We start from the raw sequence: 16,215 nt of genomic DNA on the forward strand, positions 1-16,215 counted from the left end.
CAGTCTAGTGTCTTCTGCAAAATATCCACAGAAGGCCATCAACCCACTATCAGATACACGCCCTGATTCTACCAGCAAGCTGTCAGGCTGGACCCGCACCACCTCAGCCACACCAACAGGATGGTTTAGAGGTAGAATGAAACACTGAATCACCACTCGGGGTCAATGAACTCTTCTTACCCTTTTTCTCCACTGAATCATCTCTAATTGTACCAAACGGAAGATTCACATCAGAGGATTTTAGAATGGCATGAACGGGGTCTAACAGTGCATGAAAGTACCAACTGACACACAAATTATCCCTTAAACCATGACTCTTTCAAACATGATGAAAACGAAACCAAACTCTTCTGGGCTGTCCAGTGGCTGCCCCAAGATCACCTCTGCAGCTGGAAGCAGGATGCAGTGCCCTCAGGAGGCTGCGTGCTGACCAGTATTTGCAGGTTCACTTGCAAACACAGCAGGGTCTCAGCACAGCTGTTTCATTAAAAAAAACAAACAAACAAAAAAATAATACCACTTATTTGAGGCTCAGATTTGTAATTTTATAGAGATGAGCCACAGACGAAAGAACACAAACATGACATAGGTAGTTTCACTTCAAGAGGGGAAAGATAACGAGCTGGAGGAAGAGATCCTTTTTGTCTACTTTGTGTTGACACACTTGAGAAGGAAACCTGTTAAGAGTCTGAAATGAAGCCTCAAATGGAGCCAGGAGGAGATGTGAGCTGAACTAGAAGCAAAGAGTTTGCTGTCACACGTGTCATCTTCGAGGCCCATCTAGATGCAGGCTCTTCTTTCTGACTAGGAAACAGTAAAGTTAAAGCACTTCACGTGGACCGTTCATTCACACTAGAGTTTACAAACCTTCACTGTATCCTGAGAACACGCCCACCTCTCTCCCAAAGGCTGACCAAACGTTCAGTGGACACAGGAGGAAACATTAAACCAGCAATGTTTGGTGAGGTAAAGGCAAACTGCAGAAAGTGGACGTGGGAGGTGGGGCTCGGTATACGCCCGCCGACCTCAGCAACTCTCAACAACTCGATTATTCCGACTTCAGGACAACAGATGACCCTTCTCAGGCCTGTCTCTCTACCCTGATGACATTTAACAAGCAAAAGAACGGTGAAGAACGTCACAGAGAAAAATGCACCCTTTTTTTCATTTTACATAAAACAGTTCCCAATCTACTACATTTTAGTGTCAGAAAACGAGTTTGGGGAACACTGCTCCCTCCACTTCCCAAGGCATTGGCATGAGGACAAAGACCCTGGCTGGCTGGCTGTAGCGTGGCTGCACCAAGACACCGATTTAAATGGTCCCACATGAACCAGAAACTGTAACATAGGTGTCACTCGTGACGGGCAGGCAGCAGGCCACACTCAGAGCCACACAGACCCCTGTACATTAAGGACTTTTCCTGGAGGCGCCGACACCACCTTCCAGGCCGAGACAAGTCAAGGCCCATGGAGGCTGATGTCAGAGCGGCCGGGCATCCACAGAAGGCAAGCGCTGCCTCCTGTTCATGCCTTCCTCATGGCCTTGCGAAGCAGGACCCGGTTATCTTCCTCAGCAGGCAACTCTGCTGGCCCCAGAGACGGGACTGTAACGAGATGTCAGAATGTCAGCTGAGGGCTGACGTGTCCCTCAGTTTCAAATCTTCGTAGTGTCCCACCGAGCAGGCTCCTTCACACCACCAAGGCAGCTTCTTCCACCGAGAGATGATGACAGCCCTTTACGGACTCCACCAAGGAATAAATACTCAGGGAAAACAACTGTTGGACAGAGGCAGGGGGAGGGGGAGGGAAAGGAATACACCGAGGAGAGATGCTGCTGCGACTGTTTTCTCGGTGCCACGTGTCTGGAACCGCAGGGACATTCCAGGGTGGGTGCCAGGCCCTGCGTAGGTAGGAGAGTCTCGGTCCCGAGAAGGAGCTTACTTGGCCTCTTGCTTCTCCTGCAGTAGCGGGATGATCGACTCCCACGCCATGAGGCACTGGAATGACAACACACACGCAGCGCGTCAGCGTGGAGATGCAGATTTCAGGGTCAGCTTTGAGCTACCCTCCCAGTCAGTCCTGCTGGGTCACCTTTGTCTAATGATGCCCTACACGGGTTATTCAGAGCTGGTGGAAAGAAGGGAGGCAATGGGTGTTTGTTTCGACTACATCCTCCTCCCCCATCTCTGTGAAAGACAGCAATGTCTCTACGAAGCCTAAGTGAACTATCTGTAAAGCTCATCCCAGTGAGTGGAAAGGTATTCACTGAAAGAAACCCCCTCCCTTTCAAAAGCAGAAGAGAAAGGCAGGCTGCAAACCCCTGGTGAGGCCCCAGGTTCCCATCCGGGATGGAGACACTGCTCCATGTGTGGGTGGGAGGTAGAAACCATCTTGGAATGGGCCAGACGTGTGACTCGGGGCGCTCTCGTTCAGCCACCTCGGATCTGAGGTGGAGAACTACACAAGGTCTTCCTGAGAGGCAGCACTGGGGTGAAGCAGGACTTCGTGCTGAGTCACTAGGGAGGAGGATACATGGCAGAGGGGAGCAGACACACATCCCCAAGTCAAGCCAGGGGAAGGGAGTGGTGAATGGCTCACTGCTTCCTTCCTTGGTGACTCTGAAGTTGGAGAAGAAGCTGGACTCAGACCCTGCCTTACAGAAGGAAGCCTGGGGAGCCTCAAGGAACTTGCTGTCAGAGAGAGACCCAGAGCGGGGTCCGTGGCATCCTGGATCCCGCTCTCTACCTCTGCCATCATCTCTCCTCTGGAAGGTTCTATGTCAGTGATGGGGACCAAGGCCATACCAGCTTGCCTGCTTGCTTTCTTCCTTTTTTAGCATTTTAAAGATATATTTTATTATACAACTATTACATGGAAACATTTTCACTGTAAAAAAAATTCAAACAATACAAATGAACCAACTAAATATGAGCTTTCTTTACCAAGTGAAATACTGGCCAAATGCTCAAGCTTTTCCCACCCAAGGACCCTTACACACGTTGCTCCCTTTGCCTGGAATACTTGTCCTTCGTCTCTGTGACTCAGGTTAAAAGTTGTGTCCTCAGACTGGCCTTTCCTGCCCACTCTGCTTGCCCCTTCCATCCTGATCTGAATGATGCCTCCCTCAACTTTTCTCCCAGCTTTCTGTTCTTTTCCTGGAGGGCCTGCATCTCTCTGAAGAGGTGGGATTCTTGGATTAACGTGTCTCCTCCACTAGACAGGGGCTTTCCTGATAGCTCAATGCAGGAGACCCCAGTTCAATTCCTGGGTCGGGAAGATCTGCTGGAGGGACAAGCTATCCACTTGAGTATTCTTGGGCTTCCCTTGTGGCTCAGCTGGTAAAGAATTCACCTGCAATGCAGGAGACCTGGGTTTGATTCCTGGGTTGGGAAGATCCCCTGGAGAAGGGAAAGGCTACCCACTCCAGTATTCTTGCCTAGAGAATTCCATGGACTGTATGGTCCATAGGCTTGCAAAGAGTAGGACGCGACTTTCACTTTCACTTACCACTAGACAAGGGGTCCTTATTGGAAGGACTGATGCTGAAGCTGAAACTCCAGTACTTTGGCCACCTCATGCGAAAAGTTGACTCATTGGAAAAGACTCTGATGCTGGGAGGGATTGGGGGCAGGAGGAGAAGGGGACGACAGAGGATGAGATGGCTGGATGGCATCACCGACTCGATGGACGTGAGTTTGAGTGAACTCCGGGAGTTGGTGATGGACAGGGAGGCCTGGCGTGCTGCGATTCATGGGGTCGCAAAGAGTCAGACATGACTGAGCGACTGAACTGAACTGAACTGAATGGCAGGAGTCCTGCTGCTCTGTGTATCGATGTGTGCAAGGGACCAGGTACACAGATAGTACACAAAAAGCATCTGCCAAGACGAGCCCCAGGGCAGGGGCCTGTTTGTGGTGTAGTGGGAGGACACAGATAAAGGCCCTGGGTTTGAGATCTGGGCCCTGGGAACACTGGAATTAATCACCAAGAAGAGGAGGACATCAGCTGAGTCAGCCCTGGTGCAGTGGGAAAGTGGGGGACAGTGAGGGTGGGAGGGAGGGAGGAATGGAAGCCCCATTCACTGCGTATCAACCACTTGCCAGGCACATTCCAGGTGCTCCGGCATCATTTCAGTGTTTCTTCACCATCACTCAGTGGAGGAGGATCACCCCCATTTTACAGATGAAGAAACAAAGGCAGAGAGAGGCACCCTGCCTAACAGCCCAGTCAGCAGACGAATGAAGCCTTGGCTGCACCTGGAATGATCTTTCCACCTGTGGGCAGGCAGGACTGTCCCCATCACTGACAGTGTGTGGGAATCCTCAGACCTGTGGACCCAGTGGAGCCAACTCTGACCCTAGTTCAGTCATTCACGAGTTGTGTGACCTTGGGCAGAGTTTTAAAACCTTGCTGAGCTTCCATGTCTTCAGCTTTAAATTGAGAGCCTCTAAAACCCACTTCACAGTGTTATGGTGAAGATTAAGTTTAAATTTAGCAAGCTGACATATGCAAAGCATCCAGCCCAATGTCAACTCAGACACACAGCGAGCATCCGGAAGAAAGATACCGAGAAAAGGAGGATGGCCCCTCCCGCTTCCCCGAAGCAGTCCATCCTTGACCTGGCAGGCAAGGGCCGTTCCATGACTCTTTCCCTTAACCCTCCTCCAAACTAAGACGCAGACACGCTGCCTCTGAGCAGTGGCCAGAGCATCAATGTTTTTGAAGGAGATGGATTCCTCCAGTTTGGGCCAAGGACGTGTTTCTAGAATTGTGGTGGGAGTAGCTGAGTTAATGCTTGTCCAGCTTGATTTCAAGTCTACAGGTTATTTGTTGAATTATGATTGGGCCATTCTTCATCTTCATTAAGCTTTTAACAAATTCATTAGGATTCATTAGCAACCATGCTCTAGAGTTGGATGTGCTAGGGGCAAACCTTGACTGAGGATATTCAGCTGCAGCTTGATGACAGTCGAGCCTGTGTGCGTGCGTGTGTGCGTGTGTGTTGGGGGGCTTAACCTGAAGTCCACAGATCAAGGGACTCGTGAAAAAAAAACCGTTTTTAGTGTTAATAGTTTTCCTTTGTAATCCTATATCCTTTTGTATTAGGTATTTAAAAACAGTATTTTAAAGTCTATTTTAAAAAACAGATAGTATTCTAATAAGGAGTCTCTAGGCTTCACCAGATGACCAAAGGGATCCATAGCAGAATAAACGTGACGAACCCTTGGGTGCAGAACCACAGAACAGCCTGACAGGGCCCCAAAGCCTCCATCAACTGGGCGCATCCATGTGCTACAGGCCTGACTGGGAAGCAGCTGCTAGAAGAACTAAGAGGGCTTGGAGGGTAAAACCAGTTTCATCAGCAGGGTGTGCAAGTGGAACCCCTGTGGGCACCTGAGGGGGACCCCTGGTTCCAAACCCAGCACCATATCTAGCAGATCGGGGCAAGGACACACGGGTTCACTAAGGCTAAACACGTAAATTAAGGGAAGGAGATGGGCCTGGCAGGATCCTTCTGGACTTCTGGCAGGCCCTGACCAGAGGCTCTGGCTATTAAGGGGAGGGCTGTCGTCTCATCATCAGCTCATTACCTTCTCGTAATACTGGATGTTCTTGTCAGCCATTCCCATGAGCAGCTGCCGAAAGTCCTGTCTCTTGTTGTTCTGCCACCTCTCCATGTCGGCTTTCAGATCAGCATTGAAACACTCCATCCGATCCTGACACTTCTCTACATCTGCTGGGACCTGGGAGGGGGATGCGTACATGAGAGCTCTGTATGTATAACAAGGACCTCATGCCCCGGGCTCATGTTTGTGAGAGGCCAGATTACTGTCTTATAATGCCACGAACACATTCCCTCCTCTGGAGGTGCAGGCATAGCCTTGGGTTTCCAAGTGAAAGAAGGAATTCTGAAAAGTGCCATCCCTGACCCAAATATTCAAACCCATCCAAGCTAAACAGTGACTCATGGGGGAAACACCTGCCTGTTTACAAACAGGAAGAAGAAACACTGTGATTCAGAGTCATTTGTCTTTGGTTCCTTTTAGGAGTTACCCATCTGTAAGTGAAAGTGTATGTAGGTTTTGCGAGTGTACAGCAGTGTTTGGTACCGCCCTGCTATTCTCCCATGCCCCATACTGAAAGCAGAAAATCGGTGTTTTCACATCACATGAACTGTCCCATTACCCATGATGTTTCTCATTAACCAGAGAATTCACTGCAATAAGAAGACAATTGGTCCACTTTACAAATCAGCTGGAGACTTATCCATGCACTCTCAGGTAGCAGATAATCAAAAATAAAGAGTCAAAGAGATTGTCTTTAATCCATTGTATATTCTTGCCTCCTTCAGAATGGGAGAAAATAATAGCAAATGAAGCAACTGACAAACAACTAATCTCAAAAATATACAAGCAACTCCTACAGCTCAACTCCAGAAAAATAAATGACCCAATCAAAAAATGGGCCAAAGAACTAAATAGACATTTCTCCAAAGAAGACATACAGATGGCTAACAAACACATGAAAAGATGCTCAACATCACTCATTATCAGAGAAATGCAAATCAAAACCACTATGAGGTACCATTTCACACCAGTCAGAATGGCTGTGATCCAAAAGTCTACAAGCAATAAATGCTGGAGAGGGTGTGGAGAAAAGGGAACCCTCTTACACTGTTGGTGGGAATGCAAACTAGTACAGCCACTATGAAGAACAGTGTGGAGATTCCTTAAAAAACTGGAAATAGAACTGCCTTATGATCCAGCAATCCCACTGCTGGGCATACACACTGAGGAAACCAGAAGGGAAAGAGACACGTGTACCCCCAATGTTCATCGCAGCACTGTTTATAATAGCCAGGACATGGAAGCAACCTAGATGCCCATCAGCAGATGAATGGATAAGAAAGCTGTGGTACATATACACAATGGAGTATTACTCAGCCATTAAAAAGAATACATTTGAATCAGTTCTAATGAGGTGGATGAAACTGGAGCCTATTATACAGAGTGAAGTAAGCCAGAAGGAAAAACACCAATACAGTATACTAATGCGTATATATGGAATTTAGAAAGATGGTAACAATAACCCTGTGTACGAGACAGCAAAAGAGACACTGATGTATAGAACAGTCTTAACTCTGTGGGAGAGGGAGAGGGTGGGAAGATTTGGGAGAATGGCATTGAAACATGTAAAATATCATGTATGAAATGAGTTGCCAGTCCAGGTTCAATGCACGATACTGGATGCTTGGGGCTGGTGCACTGGGACGACCCAGAGGGATGGTATGGGGAGGGAGGAGGGAGGAGGGTTCAGGATGGGGAACACATGTATACCTGTGGCGGATTCATTTTGATATTTGGCAAAACTAATACAATTTTGTAAAGTTTAAAAATAAAATAAAATTGTAGTTGGAAAAAAAAAGAGTCAAAACTGGGTAATTCTGGGGAAATGGAAGGCAAGTTGTTTATGAATGCCATAAACCATGAAATTCAAAGAAGAAATATACAGCAGGCTGGTTCTAGTTTTCCTTAAGGAAGTTTAGAAGACTTTCTCAAAATAGAACTAGGTTGCCTGAATTTCACAACTTTCACTTTGCTTTGGTGAGTTTCACCCACTCTACACCCAATATTGTTGGGTGTAGATAGTTGGATAGTATAGTTCCAATATAGTTGGAAAGAAAACACCCAATATTATAAGAAGGTAATAGGAAATGGTAACCCTAGTACCCAAAACATAAAGCTGGCTTCTCTCCTAACTCAAGAGGCTCCACTGGACTTTGATGGTGGCCAGGGGGTTGGGGGCAAGGAGGGAACCTGCCCAAAGCTGGGTCACACAGTCACCTACCAAATGCTTTCCCAAAACAAGTGAGGCCTTGTACATTTTGTGTGCTGGGGCCTCTGATCCCGAATGTAACCATCAAGGTCAATCTCTACCAACCAGGGAAGTTTTATACCCAGACATTATGGGCAAGGAGCCCAGAAACAAGGCCAAGCCTGGGGAAGTTGACTCCTTCAGGGCTTCCAAAGTGCTGAGGGCACTTGGCCATCTGCCAGCCAGACTACTTGGCCATGGCTGCAGTATACAAGAGCAGGGGAATGGGAGCCACCCAGGCGAGGGAATTCAAGAGTTACCTGGCATGGAAACTATCCTGGGAGAGACGAGGATGAGTGAGAGAAGAAGATACAGAAAGATATCCTAGGCAACTGAAAAGAAAAGAAATGTGGGGGATTCCCTGATGGTCCAGTGATTAGGACACTGATGGTCAGTGCTCTCACTGCTGTGGGCAGGTTCAATTCCTGATTGGGGAACTGAGGTCCTGCAAGTTACTCAGCAAAACAAAGTAAAACAAGCAAGGAACTTCTAAGGGCTGGGGTGAGTGTCCTCTAAAGCATGTATTCCTGGAGGAAATTTTAAAAAGGACTCGATTTTTATCTTCTCATGCCGGAACTGAAGTCACTTTTGCCTTTCCCTCCTGATTAACCTGTTACTGTTGGCCACCTTGGGGGGAAACTGAAGTAAAAACAATACTGCCTTGACTTTGCGTCTGCAAAGTCTGCAGAGCATCCCTGGCAAACACCCTGGGAACCAGCCTCCACCCAGCAAACCAGGCCTGGCCTCCCCGCCCTCCCGGCAGGCACAGTCCACTTCCCTTATTCCTCTTGCGACCACTGCTAATTATAGCATCTGGGGGAAAAGTGTCCAGAAACAACATCCTGTTTGCTTAACAAAACTGCTGCAGCAAGGAGGAAAGCCAGGCTCTGAAAGGAAGACTTCCTAGACACAGTGAGAAGAGGCGGGTAGGCTCTCTGATTCCAGGGAGTGCTCGCCTAGGAAAGATTCCTGGGTCTGGTCTGGGGATGGAAACTCTGGATTGTATGGTTGCCTGAGCCTCACTGTGGGAAATGTTTTTAGCTTATCATTTTCCCAACATATTCCACATGGGGCACAGAGGGGACATCAAAGTGCTTAGGTCTCAGCAGGCAGATCTTGTCTCAAGTCCCCCAGAGTCTAGGTGGGAAGAAAACAAACACAGCCGGACGTGGAGGCAGATGGTGCTTTCACTTCACTCGGAGCCTGTGGCACGCACACTGTGAGGAGAAGCTGGAGACTGAGGACAGCGCGGATGCGGGAGACGGGAGGGGTACCACTGAGGCGACCCCTCACAGAAGATGGAGGGACCTCGCAGCATCACTGTGGGGATTCACCTTGCAATGCAGGACGTGGGTTCAACCCCCCGTCCAGGAACTAAGATCCTACATGCCGAGGAGCAACTAAGCCTGCACCCCACAACTAGCAAGGCCGTGTACTGCAAGGAAGCATCCCACGTGACCTAGCAGAGATCCCAGTGCTACAACTAAGACCCAGCCAAACAAGTATTAAAAAAAAAAAAAAAGGTGGTGGAAGTGACTCCAGAGGGACAGACAAGCGTCAAGAGGTGAGACAACCCCTGGACCCACCTCAGGAACGGCTCACAGGCCACAGACCCCCAAAGACAGAGAGAGAGAGAGAACCCCAGCTGGCAGAGAACAAAGAGTAGAACTCATGGAAGGGCCTACACGCACAGGGTTACTAAAGGAGTTGGCAAAAGTTATTAAGAAACCTGGACACAGAAGCAGGAAACAAGTCAGACAGCAGAGCCATAGAAGCACAAGGATGGAGGAGGCGGGGGGGGGGGGAGGTGGGGGTGGAGTGGGATTTAAAAAGAAGAGAATAACAGCAATTTTGTGTTAAGAGGTGAGCTGTACTCTGAAGCAACCAGCTACCGAATTGCCCAACTTTATGGAGAGGAGGGCCACTGGGGCTTGCATTCCTCTCATTTTTGTTTCTTTCTGGATGATGTCTCAATTTACCCATGAGCAACAACCAGCATTCCCTCTTATCTCAGTGTTTTGACTTTTTGACTGAGGTACTCTTAGAGGTATTGTCTGGAGGGGTTAGAGATGGAAATATCCAGTGCTTAACGGTTGGGGGCTGCTGTTCACAACCCACCAAGGAGGACAAAAAACTCTCCAGATAAGACTTCGCTGTTAATTAGGTGCTAAGTCACGTACAACTCTTTTATGACTCTGTGGACTGTATTCTGCCAGGCTCCTCTGTTTATGGGATTATCCTGGCAAGAATACTGGAGAGGGTTGCTATTTCCTTCCCTAGGGAATCATCCCAACCCAGGGATCAAACCTGCATCTCCCCTGGCTCCTACACTGGCAGGTGGGTTCTTCACCACTGAGCACCTGGGAAGCCCCAGATAAGACTTCATGAGACCAAAATTTCTGAAGAGAGGACAAGGCTGCGTTCTTCTTATTGGTTCCCCTAACTCTCATGAGAAGTTCCATTATAGGATATGAGTTATGGAGTGAAGGGGGAAGGGTAACACAGGATGAGATAAAGCATATATCTGTGTTAGAGAGCAGGGCGGGAATGTGAGTTCACTCAGCATTCACTGAGAAATGTATCACTGAGCTCTTTCCATGAAACAGGCATTGCTCGGCCCTACATATAAATCTCTAAGTTTCCTTCTCAGGGGTAGGCTGGAGACATCATATTATCTGTTCCCATGATGACAGTAGGTGAATAAAGTCCTCAAAGATTACATAAGGCAGACATGACCCCAGTACTGGGGGAGAGAGGGGACTCACGGCTGCTGGGGGACAGGTGCCAGGACCAAGGACAGAGTCAATTCGAGACAGCTGTCTTCTCAGTCACATGCTGCCAACTGAAAAACGGGCAGAGCTTCCTAACTGGCGCCATGTGAACGACAGCAATACTGGTCCCCCCAGCCCCCAAGGAAGTCAGAGCTGGCCACCTCCAGTTTCAAGCAATCTGGTCTTCAATCCCAATGTTCCATACAAATATTTTCATTTTCTATGTGACCTGTGAAATGGAAGAGAAGTTGAGAAAACACTGAGGCAGGGTAAAGTTTGAGAAGAGACTACTGAATTTGGCAAATATTCAGTAAGAATGCTTTAAAAAAAAATAGATAAAAAGAAGCAAACTTCAGAGAATGGCTGGTGAGGAGGGAAAAATGAGCGCCCAAGATGTGTGGAGAGCGGACACACTGAGGAGGGGAGCCCTGGGCTCACATGCACGATGGCTTAATGGACGGCCAGACACAGGCTGAAGAGCCAAAGACAGGCCCAGGTTCTCCCCCCAAGTCGCTCCAGCATCAGCCACACATCTTCCAAAAGCAGGAAGCCTCCCCCTCAATGAAGCAAAGGTTGCTGGGAGCCCTTGCAGTGGGGATAAAGGGCTCCAACTTGGGAACCAGACATATCGGGGGTCCAATTCACCATGTGTGAGCTTTTGTGGGTGGGTCACATAAGTCCCCTGAGCCCTGGCTGCTCATCTGTAAGGTGGGAACCCCCTTGATAGAAGGCTGTTGTAGGAATTAAACAACGGAGGTGACAGAGCCCTTCCCTGCTGTGGTGCATTACTCTAGCTTCCTAAACCAGGCTGAGGTCATGGCTCCTGTGGAGAGAACTGGGAGTCATCAGGCGTGCCTCTCCTCACTCACCAGAGGTATCTGGAAACAACAGATATTCCTACAGAACTCTCAGGCCTACGGAGCTCCATATTCAGAAGTCCCCCGTTTCTATCTGCTATTTCAGAACTGGAGTTCTTGCTACCCACTGGCACATCCCCCTCATTCCAGAATGTTCACCATTCTGGTGGTTCTAAGAATTTGTAAAGGCCCACCGCCTTTGAGAGGCTTGTCCAAGTGGCCTCCAGCGCCCCTTCCCCTCCTCACCTGCGCTCACCCTGAGAAGTGGCACATCTTGCCTTCTGCTCCATCCACGTCCACACCACACGCCTCCCCCCATGATGGTGCTACCTACTTCCAACAGCCTCTGGAAGGATCCAGTATCAGGCTTCAGTGGGTCGGGGCCTGAAACAGCCCCTCTCTTTCCCTTTTAACCTTTCATAAAACATTTTCTCTTGGCATCCCTTCTTTTTTAATTTTTTGAATCAACGTGTGACTATATACGCATTTGAAGAGAGTCAAACACAGAATACCTGGTCCCCCAGGGTTTGCCCTCACAGGAGTCCACATTAGAGTGTGCATGCTTCCCGTCCAGTTTTAAATGCAATTCCTCAGGCCCCCTCTGTTTCCACTAACAGCTTTGATAGCTTCTAAGGAAGGGCAAATTGTCCGTGGTCCTGACAGAGGCAGCAAAAAGCAGTCAGCTCCCTCCCTGCTCAGAGCCTTTCATTTCTCCAAATTAAAATCAAAATTAAAATAAGGAAGCCAAGTCTGCACAACCAAAGCTCCACTTGCCTGAGAATAAACCACCTCAGGGTCTGCAGACTTTCCTTCACCTAAAACCAAAACAATCTTTAAATTCTACGATACAAACATTTTCCTCCGTTCCAGAGGCCTCATCACTGCCTGCCCCCAGCACAGCATACGCCTAGAAGCCGCAGCCACCAGGCTCCCATCCACCCGGCCAAGCCGGAGTCACAGGGCTCAGTCCTCTGTCCAAAGGCATCCATCCACACCCCTGTGAAATCCCAGTGAGGGACACTGAGACCCAAGAGGCCAACCCCTTCTCCTGGGTTACAGAGAAGTGGTCAGTTTTCAACACCTCTCCGTGGCTTCACATAAAATCAATTTTGCCTCACTCTTCAGAGCAACCTTTCAAGACTTCACCTCAAAAGGAAGTCAGCCCCCAGACTCCCTCAGATCTTCTGTTTTCCAGCCCAAACCCAGCCTCCCTGTGAGAACCCCCCATCTTCAGGTGGGAGTCCTTTCCTTGCCTACAGCCCTGGGATGGATCTGTGAGCAGTCTTGCTCCCACGACAGTTACCAACGGTAGAACCTGTTGAGTCCTGGGGGAATATCAGCCCTGACCCGCTTCCTGAAAGCCTGGCTCTTTTCTCACCAACAGCAGCTCTGGAAAGTGAAGCTCAAACGTAAGACATTAAACAGAACACAGCCAAACCTTAAGCTCCTCATTTCCCACAGCAGCTGTCTCTCTGTTGCGGGGACATCTGGGAGGCGTGGGGACGCAGGGGACACTTTGGGACACAAGGAAACAATGCCCCCAACAGTGCACTCAGAAAAAGAATTTTAATAATTAAAAAAAAAAAAAAAAAAGTGGCAACAAACCTGGAAAACGAAGTTCTCATTCAGCATTCCTGCTAGAAGCATGGGGAGCCAGTCGACAACAGAGGACCCACCAGCAGAGCATCTGTTATTGCATCAACTGATTCTCCCATCTTAACAGCAATCACATGGATGAATCCCACAGAGGCTGGTGAGCAAACCCAGTCTGAGCTGGGAGACAGAGTGGGGATTCAAACCCAGGGCCATCTGATTCCAATCCTATGCTCCGCCTACCAAATGGTGGTTGATTGAACAGGCCGCCAACCAAGCCCTCCACGCTCCACCAAAGCAGCGGCTGCTCCAGACCCCAAACTGGAGACGCAATTTCAGCTGACCCCGCTGTTGATTACACTTACCTGTGTTGTTAAATATCACCATTGCTATATGAGAAGCAAGTTCACTTTGGAGTGGCTCAGAATCCCACAAGACAGAGGGAAGACAGACACTGAGCCCTTCCCCGCCATGCTGTGCTTAGGGTGCAGGAATGTTTGGAACCTCCAGATTGGAAAGAAACCCTTCCCCTTTTTGGAAGAACTCTTGTGGCCAAGAGAATGAGTCGGATGGGTGAGCGAGTGATGCTCCGGGGAGGTGAGAGCAACAGCAGCAGGAAGATTTCAATACCCACTGGGAGGAGAGAAGTCACCCAGGCCAGCACAAAGGGTAGAACACAAGGCCCGAGCCCCACAGCTGAGGTGGGTGGGACGCGGGAGCCAGAACAGCAGCGTCCTCTGCTCCCGGGCGGGTGTGACCCGCAGGCAGCCCGCGATCCCGGGCACAGTCAGCACTTAATTCCGCCTATTAGTCATACCGTTTAGTTCCTGCCTTTGGTAAGGCGCCACCCCAAATCGGGCTGAACATCTACCAGAAGACAAAACTGGCCTCTGAGAAAGCTTGCACGGGGTGCTGAGTGAGTAGGACGGCTGATAGAACTATTTAAGTGACATCTTTTAAACTGGATTTTCAGCTTCCAAGCTGGGCTAGAGGCAGAACTTGTTCTCTCTCCTTCCATCCCTCGCCAGGAAAAGTGACTTCTGTACTTATATTTAGAAGCTAAATTGTTAAGAGTGAGATTTTTAAATACAGTATCCCTTGTCATTCTTTTAAATGAGACTGAGACGTGGGCTCAGCAGGCTGCATGTGTTCCAGAAAATCAGAGGAGCAGCTTGGAGCTGGCCAGCGGGACCGGCAGCTGCAGACAAAGGGCAGCTGGGCACACAGCACTTTAATAGTGTGCCTCTCAGCTTCGGTGCTTTTGGGTGGGTTACAGTTTTGACAACACTGATCTAGACTGTTCTCCTTTCTCGGTCCCATTTCATAGACAGGAACTGCCTCTGAATTGCGGAGCTGGAAACCTAAAAAAAAAAAAAAAAAAATCCCAGGAAAGAGTAAGAAAAAGCTCAACTCTCAATGTACATCAGACATAAAAGGGAGCAAAAAGAGGAAAAGGACAGCACCAACCCCATCCAGCTGGCACTGGTCACTATGGTCATCCCGATCAGGGGACGTGCATTCACCTGGCGCAGCTGTGGGGTGCCGCAGCCCGCCCGCCCCGGGGTCCCCTGACCTTGGGCCGCTCTTCCTTCTTCAGGGCCACAGCTTCCAGTTTGGTTTCGTACTCGGCTTGCACTTGGTCCCTCTTCTTCAGCACGCTCTGTGGGCGGGAGAAAGGGAGGCATGAGCACGCCACTGCTTCTGCACCCCGTACCTGCCCAAACCACCGCCACAAGCTCCCAGGATGGTCTGGCTGCAGCTGACATGGGCTCTGTGCTCCTAGGACTGTCTGGTCGTGGCTGACATGGGCTCTGGAGAGAGCAGTGGAGGAGGGAGAGGAGAATCGTGCTTAGAGAGGGAGCTTTCCAGCACAGTAACTCAGCCTGATGCTCAGTCACAGAATCCCCGGGAAGGGTGGGTGGGGGGAGCAGTGCCCACTCCATGGGTATGCGGATGAGGGGACCCTCAGCCCCACTGTGCACAGAGACCTCAGCTGTGCCGGGACATGGAGCCTGGCAGGTGCCAAGGTGGGATGTTGTCTGAACTGTTAATGGAAAAGTCTAAGGAGAGTTCTTGTCTCTTTAATTCATTGAGTTGACCCCTGGTGGACTGATCTGCTCATTGATCCACTATTAGCCACATATCTGTCCTCCACTCTGGGTCGGGTACTTGAAGAGCAAAGATACACAGCTCAGACCTGAGGGTTCTGTCTATGGGAGACGTGTGGACATGGAACAAGGATGCTTGTGCTCAAAGATCCATGGATGAGGCCAGAAGCCCTGCAACCACATGGGGAGACTGCCAGACCCAGGCTGGACGGGCACAGGGGCCAGCCTGGGCGGAATTAGGGGGAGGCAAGCCAGGCGCCCAGGATACAAACTCTAAGGAGACACTCAGTCCTGGGTCTGTGCAAGTTCAAGGCTGGCACCCGAGTGTGAGTCCCTAAACTTATGCCCTGGGCGCCTCCCTCTGTCTCTGCCGCTCAGATCCCAGCAGGTAGAACAGAAAAGCTTATGGTCAACCTTCTAGAAAAGCATGTTTCATCCAAAGGTTTCTTTTTCTTCTTTTAGTAGAACCACAAGTGGCAAACCAAGAGTAACAAGAACTTTCTTTGCCACTGACGCAGAAGCTTCTAATCTCTGAGTTTCTAATCTCCTGTTCTCCAGCAGAGCATGGGGTCCGGTGGGAGGGGGCCATTCCTCGGCCACCGCAGCGGACGCATTCAGTTGTACAACGTGCTGAAACGTGATGAGTGACTGAGTCACTGACAACACTCTGGGGACAACCTTCTCATGGAAGGTGTCAACATGGGGAACCCCAAGTCTCCCCTAAGTATTTACCTGGAGAAGTGTTTCTCCATGAGAAGTGTTTCACCACGAGAAGAACATGAGATGAAACCTGTAATAGCTTCGCTTTTCATTGTTTTGCTCTCAGCTTTCTTGTAGGTGCTCTGAGGTCTCCTCCCCACACTCATCAGCCTCTGGGCCTAGAGCCTTCTGCTATGATGGAGAGGATCCACGACCTGCATGGACCAGCTCAGCAGCTGCTGGCCCACATGCCGACTGAGCTCCTGAAATGTGGCTGGTGTGACTGAGGGACTGGATTTAAATCTTTATT

General features: G+C 49.5%; 1 protein-coding gene across 2 annotated transcripts in view; it reads right to left on the reverse strand.

Annotated features, from left to right (window-relative positions):
• Window positions 1-1,153: 1,153 nt before the first annotated feature.
• The window catches only part of SNX30 (sorting nexin family member 30), a 104,355-nt gene continuing 89,293 nt past the window's right edge, over window positions 1,154-16,215 (reverse strand). For both annotated transcript variants that reach the window (XM_070375089.1, XM_070375090.1), the window contains exons 7-9: window positions 14,672-14,758; window positions 5,594-5,746; window positions 1,154-1,999 (exon numbers count right to left, since the gene is read on the reverse strand). In XM_070375089.1, coding sequence (XP_070231190.1) covers window positions 1,940-1,999; window positions 5,594-5,746; window positions 14,672-14,758 — 300 coding nt within the window. In that variant the 3' untranslated portion in view covers window positions 1,154-1,939. The remainder of the gene's footprint in view (window positions 2,000-5,593; window positions 5,747-14,671; window positions 14,759-16,215) is intronic.

Source organism: Bos mutus, chromosome 8, assembly GCF_027580195.1.
Source record: "Bos mutus isolate GX-2022 chromosome 8, NWIPB_WYAK_1.1, whole genome shotgun sequence".
In the NCBI taxonomy this organism is placed as follows: Eukaryota; Metazoa; Chordata; class Mammalia; order Artiodactyla; family Bovidae; genus Bos; species Bos mutus.